This window comes from Plectropomus leopardus, chromosome 5 (genome assembly GCF_008729295.1).
Source record: "Plectropomus leopardus isolate mb chromosome 5, YSFRI_Pleo_2.0, whole genome shotgun sequence".
In the NCBI taxonomy this organism is placed as follows: domain Eukaryota; kingdom Metazoa; phylum Chordata; class Actinopteri; order Perciformes; family Serranidae; genus Plectropomus; species Plectropomus leopardus.
This window is the reverse complement of record NC_056467.1, coordinates 8,168,432-8,189,362: the sequence shown is the minus strand read 5'-3', so window position 1 is coordinate 8,189,362 and position 20,931 is coordinate 8,168,432. Positions and strand designations below refer to the sequence as shown.

General features: G+C 39.1%; 1 protein-coding gene across 7 annotated transcripts in view; it reads left to right on the top strand.

Moving 5' to 3' along the window:
- Positions 1-20,931, top strand: part of LOC121943293 (rap1 GTPase-activating protein 2-like) — a 109,581-nt gene that overhangs the window by 76,189 nt on the left and 12,461 nt on the right. For 5 of the 7 annotated variants that reach the window (XM_042486799.1, XM_042486796.1, XM_042486795.1 and 2 more), the window contains 6 exons: positions 4,681-4,765; positions 13,697-13,732; positions 18,034-18,066; positions 18,292-18,513; positions 18,625-18,728; positions 20,464-20,542. In XM_042486799.1, coding sequence (XP_042342733.1) covers positions 4,760-4,765; positions 13,697-13,732; positions 18,034-18,066; positions 18,292-18,513; positions 18,625-18,728; positions 20,464-20,542 — 480 coding nt within the window. In that variant the 5' untranslated portion in view covers positions 4,681-4,759. Of the gene's footprint in view, positions 1-4,680; positions 4,766-8,699; positions 8,804-13,447; positions 13,509-13,696; positions 13,733-18,033; positions 18,067-18,291; positions 18,514-18,624; positions 18,729-20,463; positions 20,543-20,931 lie in introns of those variants that run through there. The other 2 variants (XM_042486797.1, XM_042486798.1) reach the window with 2 other exon arrangements.

Below are 20,931 nucleotides of genomic sequence, written 5' to 3'. Positions count from 1 at the left end.
GTAATGTATGTTTGCAATTAAGCCCAGTTTGTCTCTCCAACATCATCTTATTATATTTATTTCACACAGCCAAACATATGTTCTTAAAAAAAAAAAAAAAAAGTCCAGTCATTTTTTAAAATCCAAAAGTCAACAATATGTACACATTTTCCCAAGGAACATCCAGACTCCTCAAAGACTCTTTTAACTACCTGAATGAAAAAACTTTCCATCTGCTGCACAGTGAAAACAAAGACCTCAATCAAACGAAGATGGTCGCCGTAAATACGTTGTTGCTTATTTTATATGAAACAGTAAAAACATAAATGCTGTTTTTTTTTGTTAAAAATGTCAAATAATACAAAGAAACATAATAATGGGAATTATAACTGCTAAAACTTTTAAATGTTGGTTCATATCATACTAATTTAGCAAGGTAATAAATCATTTCTGGACACCATTTTTGCTCAGCTCTGTGTCTCTGAACATGAAAAGGGCAAACTGGGGTAAGTCTGCGACAGTCTCCTGTATAAAAGTCTAATGTGTTTCACTCCCGTCCACCACACCCTTAATTTCCACCGTGTCAAAAGCAATAAAGTACAGATTACTTCCTGCGTTGGCAGTCAGCGTTAGTATTGGACAGAAATCGTGAGGTGCTGAACCTTTTAATGTAAACATAGTTCGTGGGGATACTGGGCTGACATTTGATGTTGCTGTTATATACAAAGCACCTTCCAGTGTCTCGACAGCACACGTCTCATCTCACCCTCTTTCCACAGTTCCCTCCTCTGACTCACTTTGTCCATGACCTAATCTCGCTAAACTGTTTCTTAGCTTCCTCCCTCCTGCTGTCCCAGTATGTGCGCTCCCTCCCTGCTTCCCTCCCATCCTTTGTGGGAGTCGGTGGCAGTGACGTAGCTGTTGTTTCATCGCCACAGAAACAGTCAAGGCTGCAAGGACAGCAGCTCCTCGTCTTTCTCTCTCTCACAGACACACAACAATTTCCTCTGGAAACAGCATCGCTCTGTGTGCAGGTGTGAGTCAGTGTGTAGCGCAGAAAAAAAGGTGTTTTCCTCGTGTCCATTTAGGGCAGCTGTAGAGACACGCAGCAAGGATCCGCCCCAGGGACAGTGGTCTTAACAAGCTTTTCCTTTTCACAGGTCAGTGGTGGGGAGCACACAGTGTCCTCTTTACCTCAGACTGAAGAGAACAAAGAGAACAATGGACAGTGTCCACCTGAAACCATGTTTGGTTTTGTTTTTCAGATTTATAAACTCTCAGTCTGTCTTGCCTTATGATGCTCATTCAAACATTGTCCACCTTTGGCTACTGTGAGATAACATACTGCAGTATTTCACACACAGGGCAACACAGTGGTGTATTGTGTGAAAAGCTGAACCTGTGGAAAGAGCCAGCCGGAGCGAGCTTTTCCTCCGGACAGAGGAATGAATGGTGTTGAAAAGGAATTTGGGTTTGGCCTGTGGTGACTGAGGGAGGCTCTGGTGTTGCTTTCCCTATTTATTTGGGCGTCTTTGAGCCTCAGGTAGAAATTTAGATGGCTATTCAAACTCCAAAGAGCATTTTTGACTAAATTCAACAGAGGAAAAGGGCGGAAACAGATCTCTGCACCTCTCATTTCTCTCCTTGACAACAGCAAGCTGCCTCAAGTTTGCCCTTTCACCTTTTTATACTGAGTGCGACTTAGCGTTTTTGCTGTTCACAGCCACTTGACACAGCACATGAGATAATGGAGAACGAGGTACTATAATTCCAGCTAATGAAGTTAAACAAGGGGTATATTAATTTCAAACAAGCACTCAATTTAAACTATAGTTTCTTGTGCTCTCATCCTAACTCTGAAGTGATCAGTTGCAGCTTTTTTACACTGGTAGAAATACAGAGTCTGGTTCGACTATGGAGTAGACGTGAATTCAACGTGTCGTCTATTTTACTGGCTACTAATCAATTTATTTGACATAAAACCTGATATAGCTTTTTGTGTAGTCTTGCGTAGTAGCTTGTTTTGTAGGATGTAACCACTGCCCCTGTGGTGACAACTTTACAAACACCAGACAGACTAAAGCCCCATTCACAGAAAACATACATCTCCGCGGGCCTGCGGAGGTCAGCTGTGATCTTAATCCATGCAGATCTCCATGATTTGTTATTTGAAAACTCCACTGCTAATCAGCTGCCATATTTCACCAAACACAAAGGGCCTTTAGTCAAAGGTCACTTTGACCCAATCTGTCACATTCTCTTGAATGTGATACCTCAGGAACACCTTGAGGGAATTTCTTCAAATTTGACACAAGAATTCATAGGCTAAGTAATGAAAACATTTCAAATAAATGCCTAATAGAATAAAATTAGAAAGTGGTGACATTTTATATCCAAAAGATCTGAGGTCAGTTTCACAGTGATATCATTCACACTCATTGTTATATCATCGTTATATCTTAGGAACAGAAGGGGAGTGATTTGGTCAGATAGAACTTGTGGCACTATTTTTGAATGTGTGTGAAGCTTCGCAGGCATGGATTTAAACTGTAAGTGTAACTGTAAATGAATATTTTAACAGTATTTTGGCAGCAGGAGGCTGATGCAGACCCATTGATATTAACTGTTAAGTTTGTTTAAACTACATTTAAACAAAAAAGATAAAAGGCGGTAAAAATGTGCATTACTGCCAGTGGTGTTTCTGTTTCTGTGTAGTGTTTCTGTGTTGTGCAGAGTGGGGTTTTGTGTGTTATGTCTGGAAGGTATTGTCAGTAAATTTGTGTAAAATGCAGACTTTCCTTTTCCTGTGTGAATGCAAGCCACAAAATTATTTTTTTCTTAATCACATAAGGTCCCCAGGTAATACTGTGTGAATCGGCCTTATTGTTTCATCATGTTCAGATTATCATACAGCAGTCAGTCAAACATCTAGATAACCAGTCAAGCAACACATGGATGTAGTAGGTTGTAATTAGCGTAGCATTAAGCAGTAATATGGGCAAATGAGTACAATTATGCGCCTTTGATTCATTTACTTGTGCTGAGCAAATGAAGACGCATCAGAAACATCCATTCTGATGAAAAGTTGTGGTGCAGGAAGAGGTCAAGCTCATCTATAACTACACATCTTCTCATTGTACATTTTAGACTATGAAAATGTAACTACATTTTGCATTATGGATGCTGCACAAGATGGACAAGTTTAACAAGCTGGCTGACATTGTAATATTTCTTCAGAAATACATAAAAACAAAGTCAGAAGAGTGATGCATATTTCATATACAGTTAGCTTTATTTGTATTATTTATACATTTATTTTACTTTACTTACCATAGTCTAGGAGAAAATGATTTCATTTACTGAGCCGCTCTGGCAGCTTCAGGGAACTTTTGGTTGATTGTTTACTTGTATGTTACTAAATGTGTGAGTTGATGTCAGGATTCAGTCAACAAATTGTAAAAGTCAATATTATGACCGATAATTCCTTGTGTTTTTAAGTTTTGTTTCTGTGTGCTTCGGCAGCACTACATCTATGACTTTTGTTTGTCGGTATCAGTCAGATTTGATCAGATATATTGTATATAGTTTCATGACAAAAGGCCTCACTAATATGGTTGTGGGATAAACATATAGCCACCAATTTACATCCAACAAGCCTTACTGAAGTAGGTTTGTATATGTAGGCAGAGAGAAAATTTGGTTTTAAGTGCTTCATGCTTCATGTTCTCTTTGCGTCTTTATAAAATTCCGTGATCATGATCACACATTTAGTCGCCCATCACCACGTGTTCAGTGAAAAAACACTGTATTTTATCCAGATAGATGGCAGTATTTGATTTTTTTGTGGCTAAGCTAATCTTCTGTCTGTCTCCCAGTGACAGCTCAACCTTTCACATCCAGGATCATTAATGTGCACTCATGCTTCTGAGTGGGCTGCAGAGAAAAAGCATTAAAGATGAGAAGAGGCTTCAAGCCCCAAAGGACTTCTTTTAAAGTCTCATTGACAGCCCCAGAGACTCCAGAGAGCAAATGAAAACAGCACAGAGCCATCTGATACTTCACTGCATATTTACAAGAGGCTCTTTGGCTCACTTTAAAATTATAGCTACAATAAAACTTTAGACAGAATTGTACAGTTAAGTGAGTTAATTGCTTTGGGTTTAAATCTTTATTCAGCAGTTAGCCAACTCCAGCAAGATGTTCATTATTGTTCGACAAAGGAGCACATATGACCTTCTTAATTATGCCTCAGTTATGCAATGTATTTTTTGTGTTTTTAATAGACAACAATAGTGCTTTTTACAGACAAAACATGCTAGCGGAATAAGTTACTGTTTTATATTTGAGTGTCATTATTTTTTTTATTTTTGCTACTTTCTTTGTACCGAGGTCACGCCAAGTTACGACAAAAAGAAGACGTGACACAAGGGAATTGAGATGTCTTTTGTCGTTAAGCTAATGGCAAGTGCATGGCAAGCCACAAATAAGATGACGGATAATCAGAGGGGAAATAGTGGTCTAAGATGTCCTTTATCCGCACACTTAAAAAAGGGAAGGGCAGTGCATCAGCCTAATCAAATTACTGTGAAAGTGCACTGCGTACGCAAATGAGGATGGCCGACCTTTTATAAAATTTGGAACATTTCGACGTTTAGGCACATCAATCACTCTTGTTTACTCCTCATTTTGTCCTCTCTCCAGGAAACAGGAGCTGCTGAACATTTCTAACGTCCCCCTGGGAGAATGTCCCCCCTCACCGCCCCGCACTGCTCCGCCCAGCATGAAGGTAGGACACACACACATTCATGTGTACGTGCATATACTGCATACACACACATTTTTAGATTGATATTGATTTGCAGAGGTTTTAATTGACACATTTTCCCCTTTAGACCTTTAGGCCTATTCAAAAGTCTATTGATTTTGATTATCCTCAGTGAGAAATCCTGAGGCAGAGCAGTTTACAGACAGTGACAAACTGCCATGTCACAACTATGTGAAGTTAACAACATGACATATATTTTACATAACTGGGCTTTTTGATTTTTTACAGGTTATGCTGTTGTTTTACGTCACAACATTTAATTACATTTTTTAATTCATGGCACCAGTTCCTTGTTTGTCTACAGAATTTAGATTTCAAAGCCTAAAAACGTCAATATTCGATTTGCATCTATCGGAATATCTACTTTCACTATACTGAATTAGTTATTACAAAATTCTACATCTCGGGCACCTTGCATGATTTAGGTTCGGGCAGATTCTGCTCAAGTAAGATTCTTCAGAATTTCAAATATTGCTTTCAGAGAAAGTAAACATGGAGGAGACATTTTGCAGTGAATGCTCCTCCAGGCATGGAGTGATGTAATCCTTTTTTTAATGTCTGTGTAATATAAATGCTGATATTTGTTAAATTGCCTCTGGAGGATGAGGAAATAAGAGCCTGATCATAATCTCTCCATTTTTTATGTCCCCCTTATTAGACTACTTTCATTTGCAGTTTTGGTATGAGTGCTTGAGTTGGGTCTCCTATTGCAAATAAAAGGTGCTGTTATAAAATAGTATTTGAATTATGCTGTGGTGTAGCGGCAGTTACTGACACCATTTCTCAAGCCATTTGAGATAAGAGAATGCCTAAAAATCTGCACATCATTTAGAAAAAGAAACATGATAGATGAAAAGGAAAAACATCATTCTGTCAAACCCTCATACTATTTCATGTCTAATTATTCTCCAACTGTCTTCATCATTCTGAAACCATAACAACTGTTGAGGGTGACTGATTTTATCTTCCTGCTGATTTCTCACATCTTTCTGTTAATGTTTGGCAACTTGTGGAGGATTCTTTGGCATGTTAGTAGTGCATGCCAACACATATTAGCTTTTATGTTTGCTTTTTGTTGTTGTTTGCCAGCAGATGTTAATGATATGAAGTTACTGTTGTGCAATAAGAAGTCAATGGAGAGCAATGATTGGTTTCCCCTCTGCAGGGAGCGTGACTTAAATGCGCTCTGTCGCTTTAGTAGGATAAATACCATAGACATAAATTACAATCTGAATGACATAAAGTTGAAGATATTAAGGCAGAAGTCCCCCTCTGCGTCTGCCTCTACCAGCTACAGTGGCAAAAGATTGGCAGCTTTATTCTCAGTAGCTCTCATGACCACAAATTGTGACATTCAATCGAATGGTGTCATCAAAGAGAACTCTTGAGAAGTCAAAGCTGTGACTCGGCAAATTGAAAAGAATATCAGAGCAAAACAAAAGCAAATATGAATACAAATTAAATCCGTCAGACTGGAGAAGATCATCTTTCTCAGGTGCTGTCAGACTGTCATGTAGTGACATATCATAGTGCATCACATATAGAAAAAGGCATTTTACTATTAATATGAAGGTGTTGATGTTTTCCAACATTCATTACTTACACTGCACTGCACGGGTTCCACAGCTGAAGAATTTTTCATTTTTCCTCTAGCATGATAAAAGAGAGGATACATTTTGCAGGGAGGCAGATTAGCAGGGTGATATACAGGAAAAAGATGACGGCTCCTGCAAGAGGGAGCCACTTTCTGCAGTATGTCACCTTGAACTAAGCCATCATTATTGAATCTGCTGAAGACAACACAGAGGGAGATAGCACAGAGAGGAGGAGAGGAACAGGAAGGCAAAGTTTGCTCTTGGTAAGAAAAACTGATTGATTGAAAATATGGTGAGGCCAACACAGGAAATGACCCTGTAACATACGACAGAAAATATATTACAAAAATATAACTCAGGCCAGACGACGTCAAATTTTCCTATTGATGGGTGGTTGATTTCTTGTAATTATCAATCACAACCCACAATTTTGCTGTGAGTGTGGCCTAATGGTCAGATAATCATGTCACGCTGGTAAGAAAGTTTTGAAGCCCATAATTTCCTGAAATCACAGTTTCAGGAAATCACATCAATCTATCAAGAGAAAATTGTGTATGAGAGAAAAAAACATGCCGAACGAAGTATAATGTGCAGTCAGGGTTCCTACAGACCCTTAAAAATTCCTAAAAGGCATTGAATTCATTAATCTAAAAGCAAGGCCTTAATTGGTATTAAATCAACTTTCAAACATCTTAAAAAAGCGTTTACATATACGTTTTGGGTTTTTTTTTTCAGATGTTTCCAAGTAAAATCTATTTTTTTATTAAATAATCTAATAAATTCATCTTCTTGTACTCATGATGGGAATCCAAGCAGTGGAATCTCTCATGCAGAGTGAAAAACAGAAAATCCAGATAGATATTTCCCACTTCTGCTGGTAAACCAAATACATACTTTTATGATAATGTAATATATTGATTATCTTCCCTGTGTTTTGCTCTAAAACACAGGATTGGGTTTTTTTTAAAACATTTGATTTAGATAATCTAAAGTCCTCACTGGACAAAAAGTCATGTTTTATGTTGCAGTAAACATTTGGGCAAATTATTGCCCCTCTTCAATTTACGTTTTTAGAAAATTAGTCTTAAACTTAATTCCAAGTTGCATTAAAAAAATCTTAAATGCCTTAAATATACCATGCCTTAAACTGCAGGAACCCTGTGTGCAGTTACTTACACTACTACAGTAAATTACATTACGTTGGCTTTCCTCAAAAACATTTGTCCTGCTTCTTGGATTGGTCAGCACATGTTAATAAACATTTTTTGGGTTTAGAGTCTCAGTCTCATCTAATCCTCTGAGGTAAATTTCAGGTACATTTGCTGAATATTGCACTACCCATAAATACAAAAACATTCTCACCTGATTGCAGAGACAATAAGCCGTTGCTACGCAGTGCAGTTATTAGCATTGCCCCTCTAACACAGCGGCCATAAAGATGAGTCTCCTGGAAGGTCAGAAATTCTGCAGTATGACGAGACTGCACTGCAAATGTATGTTGCATGTGAGGATATTTTGTCTTTATGGGTTTTTTTCAGTGGTTAGGACAAGTGTTTCTTCCTGCAGTGTAGCAATGACAGTCTCAGAAATTGGAATTTAAACTTTCAGGATTTGTGACATCACATATCTAAGGAACCAATCCTGTCACCTTGCGGGGCAGGGCTTTCCATAACTTTATGGCAAAACATGGAGAAGCAGCTGTAGCTTTGTATTGTATTTAGCAAGTCAAGTTTCACCTTCACTTCAACTTGTCAGAGCTGGCGATTGGGTTTATCTAACATCAGCAACACATTATTAGCTGTTTGATGTCCTTGTGAAGCTGAAGGCTTATGTTTTCTTTTACTGTGCACGAGCAGAGTTTTGTGTGTTCATTGAGCAAACTAAAGTGAGCTGGTATTCTGGAGCTGTGTGTGAACGCCTCAAGGTGGGGCTGATTACATATTCAGAGATTCTTGCATTCAAAAGCAAAGGTGTAGAGTCACATTTATGCTTTTTTAAGACATGAAGGCAATTTTATCATGGAAAAAAAAACTTCTAAATACATAATTCTGTTGAACAGAGATGAGTCTCTAGGGGTTAAATCAGTGCCTGGAGCGAACTTTAAAAGTCAAGCTTCAAAGACACTGCTGCTGATTCAGCAAAACAAATCTTAGACAAGCCCACACGGCTGACCTACTGTGGTAGTGCGTATGTTTTGTGTTGACACATGCACACTGGAATAACTTGTTCTGTTTCCACATGAGTTTGCTGCGTGACTTGACTTTCCTGTTGAAGTTCTAGGTGTTAAAAGGCAAAATGCATATTAAAAGGGAGTGAGAGGGAAGTCACTTCCTAAATGTAGAAGGGAGGTCAGGATAAGGCAGAGACATCAGAGGGCTCAGATGTTACGGCAACTATTGCTGAGGTAAGTCTGCATTTTGACTCAAGAAACAACCACACAGTTGTTTACTGTGGTAGTTTACCAGTTCAGCAATTCTCCATGTGTTTTAGGTAGCAACTTACCCAAAAGTAAGCAATTATCTCTGGAGAGTCTGTCTGCCATTCATCCCTTCACTGCTCGGCAGCAGCATGCTGATTATCGTGTAAATACAACTTCTGACTACTGTCAACTTAACAGTAATGTTCTTAGTTTGAAAACAATGGCAGGGGAACAAGCACTGCATCTGTGAAACTTCTACAGTGTTATGTCATATTTTTAGCAGATTTACACCCACATGTGAAGTATTTCACAACAATATTTCATAACACAGCGACCAAGCCAGAACAGTATTGACTGATGCATCAAAATCAGGTGTATGTCAGTGCAGATAACACCCAGTGTTCCAGGTATCTGACAAAGCTGCACTATAAGGATATAAGGGTGTTTGTGTCTTGCTGTAAGTGTGAGCTCAGGCTCATCGCTTCATCTCCCCATTGATCCAGAGGAGTATTGTTGTGGGCGTGAGAGACGAGTATGGCTGCACCGTCCGGTCATGCTAGGATGGTGCTGACTTTAGCTAAGGTGCAGGTATTTTAACAAGGTTGTCTCAAATAGAACTACCTGTGGTAACATAGACTGTATATAAAAATGGATGACGTGTTACCACTAACTTACGGCTGCTGCCGTTTTGCACTGGTGACGCCATTTGGAGCACCATTGGTCGCGAGCATGATGACTGACACCCATATTTCTGTCATTTCACATCCCTTTTTTATAGAGACATAGTGCAAACCCTGGAAGCACACAAAATGCCTGTGGCTAGCTAAAAGCATTAGATATCAACATGACAAAGGATTATTTTAGCACCTTATGGTCTCCCAGAGAGGAAAAGTAATAGCAAGCTTCAACCTCTACAGTATGTCTGGTCAGATTAGGAAAATACTTGCTGATAAGTGTCAGGATCCCACAGTTTTCCCCCATTCTCTCTGCTGATCCCACACTTTTATATCCACTTTTGTCCTCTTATAAGCTCAGTTTTTCAGCTCGGCAGCTTATAAATACTTTGTTCTGGGTTCTTTACACTGTTGGCAGTGTATTCCATTACACAGCAGCTTTTAGGCTTTTTATTATTGTTTGTCAGGGAATGTAAATGTCAATGTCAAAGTCAATAGAGAGATTCTCTCTGTAGTCTCTATAGCATAACTGATTTAAGCCAAACGTAATAGAAAAACAAACACTTAAACACACATTGATGTGATAAGAACTACTGATCAAGATGTTTTGGCTTCTGTTTTGGGGAGGTTTAATATTGTCCATTTTTATACATGCTATGTATACTACTCATGAGTTGGATTTAGTAAGACCAAAGACAAGAGAAAATAAATGAACAATAAAAAATTAAAAAAAACAAACAAAAAAAAATCATAGGAGAACCACACAGATTTATCTTGTTCCCATTTAATTCCTTTCTGTAATATTCAGTTTTAGTAATTCTGAAGATAACATGATGAGAAAGGGAGACCACTGTCCCTGTCTGTGACTTCTCATCATCGCTGTCAGTGTGCGGATGATTATGTGCGTGACTTTACATGAATATGTGTGAATTCTAGCAGCCAATGAATCTGTCAGTCAGGCAGGCAGCCGATCTGATCTGCCTGCAGTCTGTGATAGTCACTGTGGGTTGCCATGGGAGATAAGAGATGCAGATGTTGTTGCTGGGCTAAAGGGAGAAAGAGACCTAGAGACAAAACGCACAGCGAGAAAGAAGAGTAGGGGAAGAGAGAAAAGGGGAGGAAATAAGACACAGTCACGGGACAGAAGAGATAATAGAGCGTTAGGAGACCAGAGAGGACAAATTAGCACAGTGAGACACTTGGATAAAAGAACAAAGTGCAAGGACAGAAAATAAAGACAACCAGGTGCTTTTAGATTGACAGTGAAGCAGAAAGACAGATATGTGTCTCTTGTCCTTGCTCTTGTCTGCGCTTGTTACTGCAGGGGATGTAGATGATGATTGAACACACTGTCAGCTCTACAGGCCACTGAAATACTGCCAGGACAAGCCGCATCAGTGCGTCTTTTAAACTGTCATGGTCAACAGTGTGTGATGACGTCCCGCTCACATCTCAATAGACTCAGAGAAGACACAAACTAAGACTGCCTTTTAGGAATACACCTCCTCCCTCCCTCTTGCCACCCTCATATGATCCTAGTAACCATTAGACTGAGCACACACACACAAACACACACCTCATGATTAAATGTGCAGTTGGCTGAGAGCACATGCTGGCTGCCACAGTTGCTATCTAACGGCTAAAGACAGCTGTGCTTATTGTTGGTGTGACTGTGTGTGGTGTTGACTCTGCAGGTCCAGGTCACAGCGCTGTATCGACTTACAACACCTTTAACTGGTTAATATTAACTCCTTGATAAGCTCTGTGTATGTGTGTGCATGTTATGTCTGCTGGGGGAGTGGTAATGATAAGTGCAGGTAACGAGTGTAGAGAATAACGTGAGCTTTTATGACAGTAGTGCTGTCAAAATGTAGTCATTTACAGTTTTTTACCGCTAGAATACAGTCAGTCAAAGGGCTGTAAAACACTTTAATAGACTTCTTGTTTAAGGAGGCACAACTCATTGGTAAGGCATATATTTCCCGGTTCCTCTTGCTTTGTGTTTTATGATTGATCCAGACTGGTGAATTTATTAGTGTGACTGTGCATCTCAACATGTAGTATTGGCTGTCAAAGTAAAGTGTGGTTATATTTTTATCTGTGGAAGTGTGACCTTTTAGTTTTTTTTATTGGGTACAACATGATTCAACAGCAGTGCACTGTGTCGTAGCCATTTGAAGATAGATTCTTTACCAGGAAGGCTTTTCTGAATTTCCTCCTTTTTAACAAGAAGTTCAGTTTGGTGCCATGAATTGACATCTCACCTACATGTACATGTACAGTTGACACACTTGAGCACTTTTCCCACTAGACAAAGAAACCCCTAACACTCAGTAACATCTGGCCTTTGTCTTTATACCAGAAAGGTCACACTCTTCTTGGGACAAATGACTTTGCAGAAGTTGCAAGTATTTAATGGTTCCTATCGGTTGTAATAGAAATATGCAACAAATCCTTACACAGCGGTGTGAATGATATCTAAAGAATTAGTGCCCAACAAATGATGTCTTCATGTTAATTTAACGTGAAATTAATTACTTAAAAAGTAACTAAGCCCCCAAACCTTTTTTTCAGTTGAAAAGCAATATGTATGAACATTTAGTACCGTTGTTGAGTATTAAAATTCCACATATTGTGTATAAATATGCAAAGTGACTGCCCTCTAAAGGTTGAAATCCCAATGTGTGAATTTTGCTTTTGGCTGATTCTGATAGCAGGAGCCCGCTTTCTTCACCAACAGAGCCCCCTATTGCCACCCCATTGACGCTGTCACCAACTGACTACCCAACCCCACACTCCACCCTGTCCTCTCGAAAAGAAAGGGTCCTCTGACACTGCAGACTCTGAGAAGTGGGTTGTTTTGGAGGGGGTAAGGAAGGTGCTGTGGATCGAGAGGTGGCACGATTGGGTGACTGGCCGTGTCATAACCGCCCTCCCAGCCCATTTTTAAGACTTTTTCCATATTCCAGGGAGGGGGCACTGAAGCCAAAAATGTGGGGTTTAGTTACTGTAATGTTGACATAATCCTGTTGACATAAAGTTACATATGTTGTTGTCATGTTATGCATGTTGTGTACTTAACTTGAAGTAACATACTTAACTTAAAGTTTGGTAGCTAACGTTTAGGTATGTTAAGTTACTACTGGAACATTTTTACTCTCCTCCATGCGGCTCTCTTTTGTTTACTAACCCTGCTGTCTGGTATGTCTGACACTCAACGTAAAAATCTTAAAAAACAGAATTCATACTTTCCTTTTTTCTCTTTTTTTCTCACTTATATTTATTGTGGTTTTTCAGGACAATAAAATACAATAGATGAACATACAAACAAAGTTTACATAAACAACAAACAAAAACACAACCAAGGCACAAAAACTAAACAAAACAAAACAAAAATTAAAAACACACACACACATTTCATATGATTCTTAGGTAGCAGTTTTATTGAGTTATATTACCTTGTTTAAATACATTACTTCATGTTCTTAAGTGTCGACATATCTTGGTAGGTAACTTTCAAGAAATTTACTAAATTGTGCCCATATTTTGAAGAATTATTTTCCCATTATTAAGTCAGTTTTTCCATGGCTAAAGGAAGTCATACTTTTCTACTGGCAATCAGAATGGAGTCCATTTCTTATTTTTAGGGTTTTTTTCCTGTATTAAAAAAAACCTGCATATACACACCAATGTTGGCGGAAGAGTAAATCTTTAACCTAAACCACCCTGCACACATTTGGTTTACACGTTCTGCGTGTATGTGCCAAAATGTGAGCACAAAGACACAAAACTTGACGCCCCCGGGGACAGAGGCGTGTGAACGCACTCAAGGATGCATGTGTTTGTGTGTTTCCGAGGAAGTGGTTGCTTATCAGTGTGTGTGCATGCGGGTGTGAGGCTGGAAGCCTCTACCCTGCCGTGCCCTCTTGACACTGCTAAGTTTAAACTGTGAAAGAGAGTTGTACACAGTGAGCTTGCTGGCAATCTACACTGCTGTCACCACCAATGTCACCGATGTAAGACCTTTAAAGTCAGACATTTTGGTTATGCTTTGAGCATCGTAAAACTTGTTTAAAGTGTAAATTAAAAGAGGGAAACAAAAGGACGCTGACTCTGCTCTTGTATTTTTGCACTCTGAGAGTCAAAGTTTAGCAGTATTGCACCCTGCTTTAGATGTTTAGTAATCTTCCTCTGTCTTTTTCAGTCTGCAGAGTTCTTCGATATGCTGGAGAGGATGCAGGTATGAAATTCTTATTAAGTCTTTTCTATACATCCAGTTTCTCTTTTTGTATCTCTTCTTTATTTCACTACCTTTTTTCTTCCTGCTGAGCAAATGTTGCATATGTGCAGTGTAGAAGCATGCTGATTCTTGCACAAAGTCAAACTTCCAACAGAACTTGAAGATACTGTGAAATGGTGTCGGTACTTTCTCTTTTTCTTTGCCCATAGCCGGATTTAACATATACACGGATACCACGTAACCCTAACCCCAGGTTGCTCGGTTCACTCTGCCACTCAGATTGGTTAATGGGCATGCTGGGGGCAGAGAAGAATAGCACTGCAAAGATCTGGACTGTCATAGCTATTTTCTCCTTCTCTGTGTGGAATTAATTCAATTCATTGATTTTTTTTTTTTTTTTTTTTAAAGTCTCTCTGTCCTTGTATGAGTTTTTTGTGCCTCCCCCGGGCCCCTTAGGGCACAGGCTTTGAGTAGTCTGAGGACACATGGGGGTATAAAGGAAATAGAGAGAGGAGGAGGAGGAGGAAGGTGTGAGGAGAAATGTCAGAAAAAGAAGACAGAATAAGTTGCCAATGAAAGACAGCAAGAGAAGAGAGTGGTTTGTGGTTCATGACGAGATCTCCAAAATGTGTCAATTTGGCATCTAGTCACAGGAAATGTTCATAAATTGAAAACAGACTGACCCCTAATTTATGCAGCATGAACATCAAATAGGTGTGAATTGATCGGTCGCTGAAAGGAATGAGTCAGAAAAAGTGCGTATTACATAGCAATCCATTAATGCAGCATATAAAAAAGTAAAGGTGAAGACTCCTCCGTGTCCCTCATGCAAAACCTCTGATTTGGAGTCATTATTATCCTTGAAAGGATTTTGTATTTTGTATTTTCCTTTGAGCGACAAATCCCCTAAAAAAGATCAAAACCAGAAATTCACTGACCCCAAGAACAAGCATTTCTTGTGTAGTCTGTCTGATAATGGCACTGGGTGATATATTCTTTCATTACGATTTGGCTGTGCACTGTAATTTATTTGACTCTATTTCACTTACAGTCCTGCAGAGTTCTGCACACTCAGTCTTCATGAGAGGGAGCTCAAAGTTCACTTCACTCAGATTAAAATGAGCTAGTTCACGTTCACAGTTCGCAATTTGAATTAAGAAGTTCACATTAAAAAAAAGACCTTTTTTACGTTTATGTCTTGTGGTATTTTGGGGTTTTTTTCGGGGTTTTTTTTTATAAATCCTTGCGATGATTCACTTTACAAGACTGGTCAGATGTTTCAACTCAGTGTGTCATTTCAGATTTGTTGCTGATTTGGCTGATGTTCAGATTGGGGTTTTTTTTTATAGCTGACAGGCACGATTTGCATGAAGATTTTTTTTTGGAATCAACTAATTTTGTTCATAAAATTCCATATCAATATGAAATGCCTTCAGCTGTACCAGTGGCTGTGTTGTCTTAAGAGCCATCAGCATTAGCCATGCTGGTGTTGTATCGGTATGCTGGGTGCCGCATCATCTGGTCCTGTAGAACAAGTGTCATTGGCTCCCTTGGATTGGACGCTCACATTCAAATTCATAAGATACAAACTGATGCATTCACTTCACTATTTACCTAACAAATAAACCAGTAAAATGATTCTGCTCTTTAAGCGTTTTTATGCACAACACCACTGTCATGTTGCTGTAAATACTCATCTAAGCACCAGATATGTATTAATCCGCTACTGAAAATAGTTCCCAATAAATGCACATTTACTTGAGTTTGCTAAAAACTACATAGCCCAGCTGTTATAGAAACTAAAACTTCTATTTCAAAACACAGAACTACATTTTTGAGACACTTTTTAAAGATTTGTATCTTCCGTATTAATGAATAGGTTCAAGTACCACAGACAAGGAAGTTTGGACTTCCATATCTTTTTGTGTGATTTGTTGAGAAAAGAATCTAGAACAAGGCCAGCCTCATACTGGGATTTTTAGTCACACACACACACACACACACACACACACACACACACACACACACACACAGGAAATGTGCACCTCATCCATCTTTTCTGACCATCAGCATGCATCGACCTGGGCTCTTGAGCTCTGCCACCTGTAACTCCACATATGGAACTGAGTGTTCAAATCTCGCTTCAATACTGTAATCTGGATAGCGCTGATGAAGGTCACCTTTTTGATCCCCATCTCTGTTTTTACCCCTCCTTTCTTCCCCCTCGTCTAACTTCACCTCTTTTTACCTCCATTTTCCGCCTTTGTTCTCTCTTCATCTGTGTCTCTCTGTTAATGTCTAGAAATTGAATCCTCTTCAGAGCATCTTTTGGATAAGTCTCGTTTTGTTGACAATGACTCCCCCGCGACTCTAACAGCTGCTCCATCAATATGCACTCAGACAGACACACACCACTACACACCAGACTGAGAAGTGTGTGTGTGGGTCTTGAGTTTGTACTTGCGCTGTGTAAATGGATTCTTTGTGTGATCGGTGGCATTAGAAGTGATGGTTGTGATGTGTATGTTCAGCACTCTGAATCTCCACACGTCTTCATTTCATCATTTATATGCTCAGTCATGTAGACAAGCTGTTCCACTGGGCCTGTACCATAATTGGCCAATTTACTCCATGTCTAGCAGGTTTGCTTCTAATATCTGTATAAATACACATAACACTGGAGCCTTGGCTTGTGTTTCAGTGCTGCTGTGTTCCAAAAAAACAGGAAATAACCAGTGATGGATAAAGTATGCAGATCCTTTACTTTAGTAAAAGTATTGATACCAACTTGTGAAAGTATCCATTACAAGTAAAAGTCCTGCACTAAAATATTACTTTAAAAGTAAAACTTCCCAATGCAGAAAAATCATGAAAAAAAAACAACAAAAAAACACCCAATAAACTCAAAATGATAAATAGAAAATAGAAAATATATCCCAAATTATTAAAAAGAAAAACAGAAAAAATGTAAAAAAAAAAATTAAAAAAATCTAATTATTGAAAAAAAATAGAAAAAAAACTCCTCAAAAATGTATAAAAAACACCCCAAAAATATATATTTTTTAAATAAATAAATTAAATAATTTAATGTCCATCAAAGTATATAAGTAGTTTTATAAACTCCTGGTATGTTTTGATGCAAAAATCTTAATCTATAGAGTAACTAAAGCTGTCAGATGAATGAAATGAAGTAAAAAGTACAACATTTCCCTCTGAAATGTAGTGGGGTAAAAGTATAAAGTGATGTGAAAAGAAAATACTTAAGTAAAGTACAAGTACTTGAAAATTGTACTAGTAAAAGTACTTAGTAATATTCCACCACTGGCAATAACAAATGAGGTAAGGAAAATTTAGGATGTCTGAAAGCTGGATTCAGAAAAAGAGAGAGTGACTAAGTGTGTGTATTACCTGTGTGTATTTGTGTATGCGCTGAATTACCATGTATGACTCACTCCGCTGTCATCTGGCAACAGAGACAATGAGGTCTGACAACGAGAGTGCCATGTTCCAGGACAGTTTGTAAATGCACAAAAATAAATGAAAGTTGCTTTTTGACCCTTGTGCTTTTCCGTCCTCATGCTGCGTTCGGACACTAAATTAGGTCCCTAAAGCCGAAGAGACCAAAAGATGGAAGGTGTGACTGGACACCAGACATGCTTGCACACATCTGAACACTTTATGTCTGCATGTTGTCCTTCATCACAGCTTCACCATGCCTCCCTACGCTCTGTGGTTGTTCTCGCCTCATCTGTCAGCCCATGAGGGATACTGAACCCCTTCTTTTCAGATTTTTCTCAGGCTTTTTAAAAGTACAAAATCAATAGCCTCCTGATCTGATTGATTATAAGTTGGATGAACTCCAACTGTCAATTGATCCTCTCTGGACTGACAGTATCCTGACTCCTGCTGCTGCAGAATACAAATGACTGGCTGTCCATAGCACTGCGCCCTCAGCGGTGCAGACGGGCCTCAGCAGTATTTAGAGGTCACACACCGGAGCTGTGCTATGTTAGCAGACTGCCAAACGAGTACAGGCTCATAACAGCTCCTAACCCCAGGGGCTACTGAATCCTCTGACATCATCAAGGGACGACACGCCCTCACTGATGTCCGCTGATGACTGTGCATTTCAGGCTGTTGCATCATCACCTAAGAGTTCATTTGGGATAATAAGTTGTGTTGCCTTTCTGTTGCTGTGTTTGTGCCCGTGTTAGCATCTGTATCATTGTGCTGAAAGTCAGTGAAGTACACTTATATCACAATAAGTCCCTTTAACAGTGTGTTTGTCCTCTATTTGACAGGATGACTATATCCCCTACCCACGGATAGAAGATGTGAGTCATTTCTCACTCACATAATACACTCATAACACACATATACATCCCTCTCATGTGTGACCACTAGCTAGGAGTGTTTCCCACAATAGATAGTACATTTAAAGTACGAGAACTTTGAATTTTTTTATTATTACATGCTTAAAAAGCTTATTCTGGACAACTGTGTTTGCCCTATAGCTGTTATTTTTTATCATATTTTTATCTGCTGCCCTCCTGTGCAAGGTCCTGGAGAAAGGTGGTCCATACCCTCAGGTTATCCTGCCACAGTTTGGGGGTTACTGGATTGAGGATGTGGAGGCACCAGCAGGGACCCCCTCCTCCTCAGAGTCCAGTTTCTGTGAGGAGGAAGATGGAGGAGAGGGCATGAGCCCTGGTGGGGGGCACAGCTACCGCCTGGAGTGTAACAGCACTGCCCGCGCCTACCGCAAACACTTCCTAGGAAAGGTGAGTGTGCGTGCACTGATCTGAGTTTCACTGTGCATTTAGCCGAGCACGACTGTTATTGTGTTTGACCTCAACTCGCTCTTGCGCTAACAACCGCTTTTCTACACTCAGGAACACATGAACTATTACTGCACTGGCAGCAGCATCGGCAACCTCATCATGTCACTGAAACATGAGGAGGCTGAGGGCCAGGAGTTCCTCCGAATCATGCTCAGGTACCACTGTCTTAATTTGATTCTTTTTTGTGTCAAACTGTTTAAAGTATGCCCAATATACAGTATATAGACTATCACACATAGTGTTGAGTTTCACTATTGGATCCAGGCTGCTGGTTTTCTTTCTCCTGATTTGTTTTTCTTCTCACTCACAGTACATCGGTTCACATTTTGGTGTTGATGCCGGGGACATGCCCCCCTCCTTATTAAGAACATTTGCATTTGTATTCTCCTATAAAAACATAAAAGTAGCAGACAAGCAATAGTTGCAATCAGCTTTAAAACAGAAAGCAGAAGAAGCAATCACGCATTGTTGAATCAGGAAGTATCATAAAATTTCCATAATAAGTTTATGCAAAAAAGACACAAATTGGTGCATAAAAATTCAGCGGAATGCAGGAAATGAAGTTTACCATAATGATGATAAAAAAGGAATAGGAGTCAACAGCCATGTTAGAGGCTCTCAAGCCTCTCATCCAAATATGGTCACAATTGGTTCCAAAAATTTTAAGATGGCAGTGGCCATAACACCAAACTTAAGAGTTATAGACCGGAGTCCACAAAACAATGGATGATTTTACAGTGGCTATGTGCAGTATTTTTTAACAGACTATGGTTGAGACATGACAATCAAAGCCACACATGTCAAATTTATTGTGGCGCAAGACGAAAAAGAAAAAGGATTACCAAGTCTGGAGGACTCATCCTCTGGGGAGCTTGAATCTCTCTACCAACCTTTATGGCAATCTATTTAGTGGTTAAGGAGAAATTCAAGTTTGAAACCAAGTTGGTGGACAAACTAAGTATAAGCAACAGAGCAACATTGCCATCCACAGAGCAACACTACTAGCAATGTGTTTTTTTTATGTTCCCAGAACGTTCTTCTGAACATTGAGATAACTTCTCTATAAACATCAAAGAAATGTTAAGAATGTTTTTGTTTTATTGTTAACATATCACATTACATTACAATGACATTACAGTTTTATTTTTTAAAAAAAAGGTGCGTAATCTCAGGCCTCAAAAACATGTCCTGTATGTTGCTATGAAAATGTTCTTGTCGTAAAACGTTATGTCTAAGTCAGCATTTAACCTTACAGGAACATTATTTGAAATGATAAACATCCTTAAAACGTTCTTTGAACATTGAATTAAAATGTTTTCTTTAAAACATTATTACAACTTGAAGGTCACGTTAGCCAATGTTGTGGGAATGTTACCTGCTAGTTGGGACACTGCTAGTGTGACTGAAAATGGTGATAATACAGGCCTCCCTCGCCCCGAAAATGCGTATGGATCCTCCCTCTTTCTTTCTCTTTTGTTGCGTCTCTGTGTGCTCTTCATCATGGTTAGCTCTGAACAGATTTGTGGTGCTGCAGTAGATAGCTTTCCTGTCATTACCACAGTTGGTGACATTTTCATCAGCAGAAAAACAATGAAGTAATGACATGTTTTTCGATTAGCCATTGTGGAGGCCGCAGAGGGGACAGTAGCCAGGTGATGGCTAATCTCCTTTTTGACAGCTGACAGTGATAATGCCAGTAATATCGCCAGAATCTCTACAATGTGTATCAATCAACCCATCAATACCTGCTGTCTTTTTGTCTTTAGTTTCTTTGTGCTAATATCACCTAATTACATATAAAATAGGAATAATAACAGTAAAGAAACTCTCTCATGGTCAAGATTTCTGAACAAACTGATCAGCGGAGCTCCTCTTCTTGTTCTGTCGCAGATCGAGGATCAAAACAGTTCATGACAGGATCTCTTTAGCAGGCATCAACCAGCTGCCGAGTGTACCGCAGATAGCCAAGGTAAGATACAGTTCACAAGTACAAAAGGTATCATTTTTCATAAAAGCACCTCTCTCGTCAGGTATACAGAGCATTATCTACGCAGAATGGCAGCTTGAGAATCCGATTTGATAAATGGAGGCACGTTACTAAAAAGAGAGTTTGTCTTTTCAGTAGCTCAGTGATCTCATAATTAAATCATGTCACAACAGCATTCAGTATTTTTTAATCAACTTTACGGCATATAAACATAATGCAACACAACAGGTTACAGCAAATAGAGAAGAGGTAAAATAAAAAACAGAACAAAGCAACCAATCAAACAAACACAAAGTTAGATAGTTATATATCTTAAAAATGAAACTTAAAACCATGACATGTTTTGTGGTAACTGTTAATTCTTGCAGTCA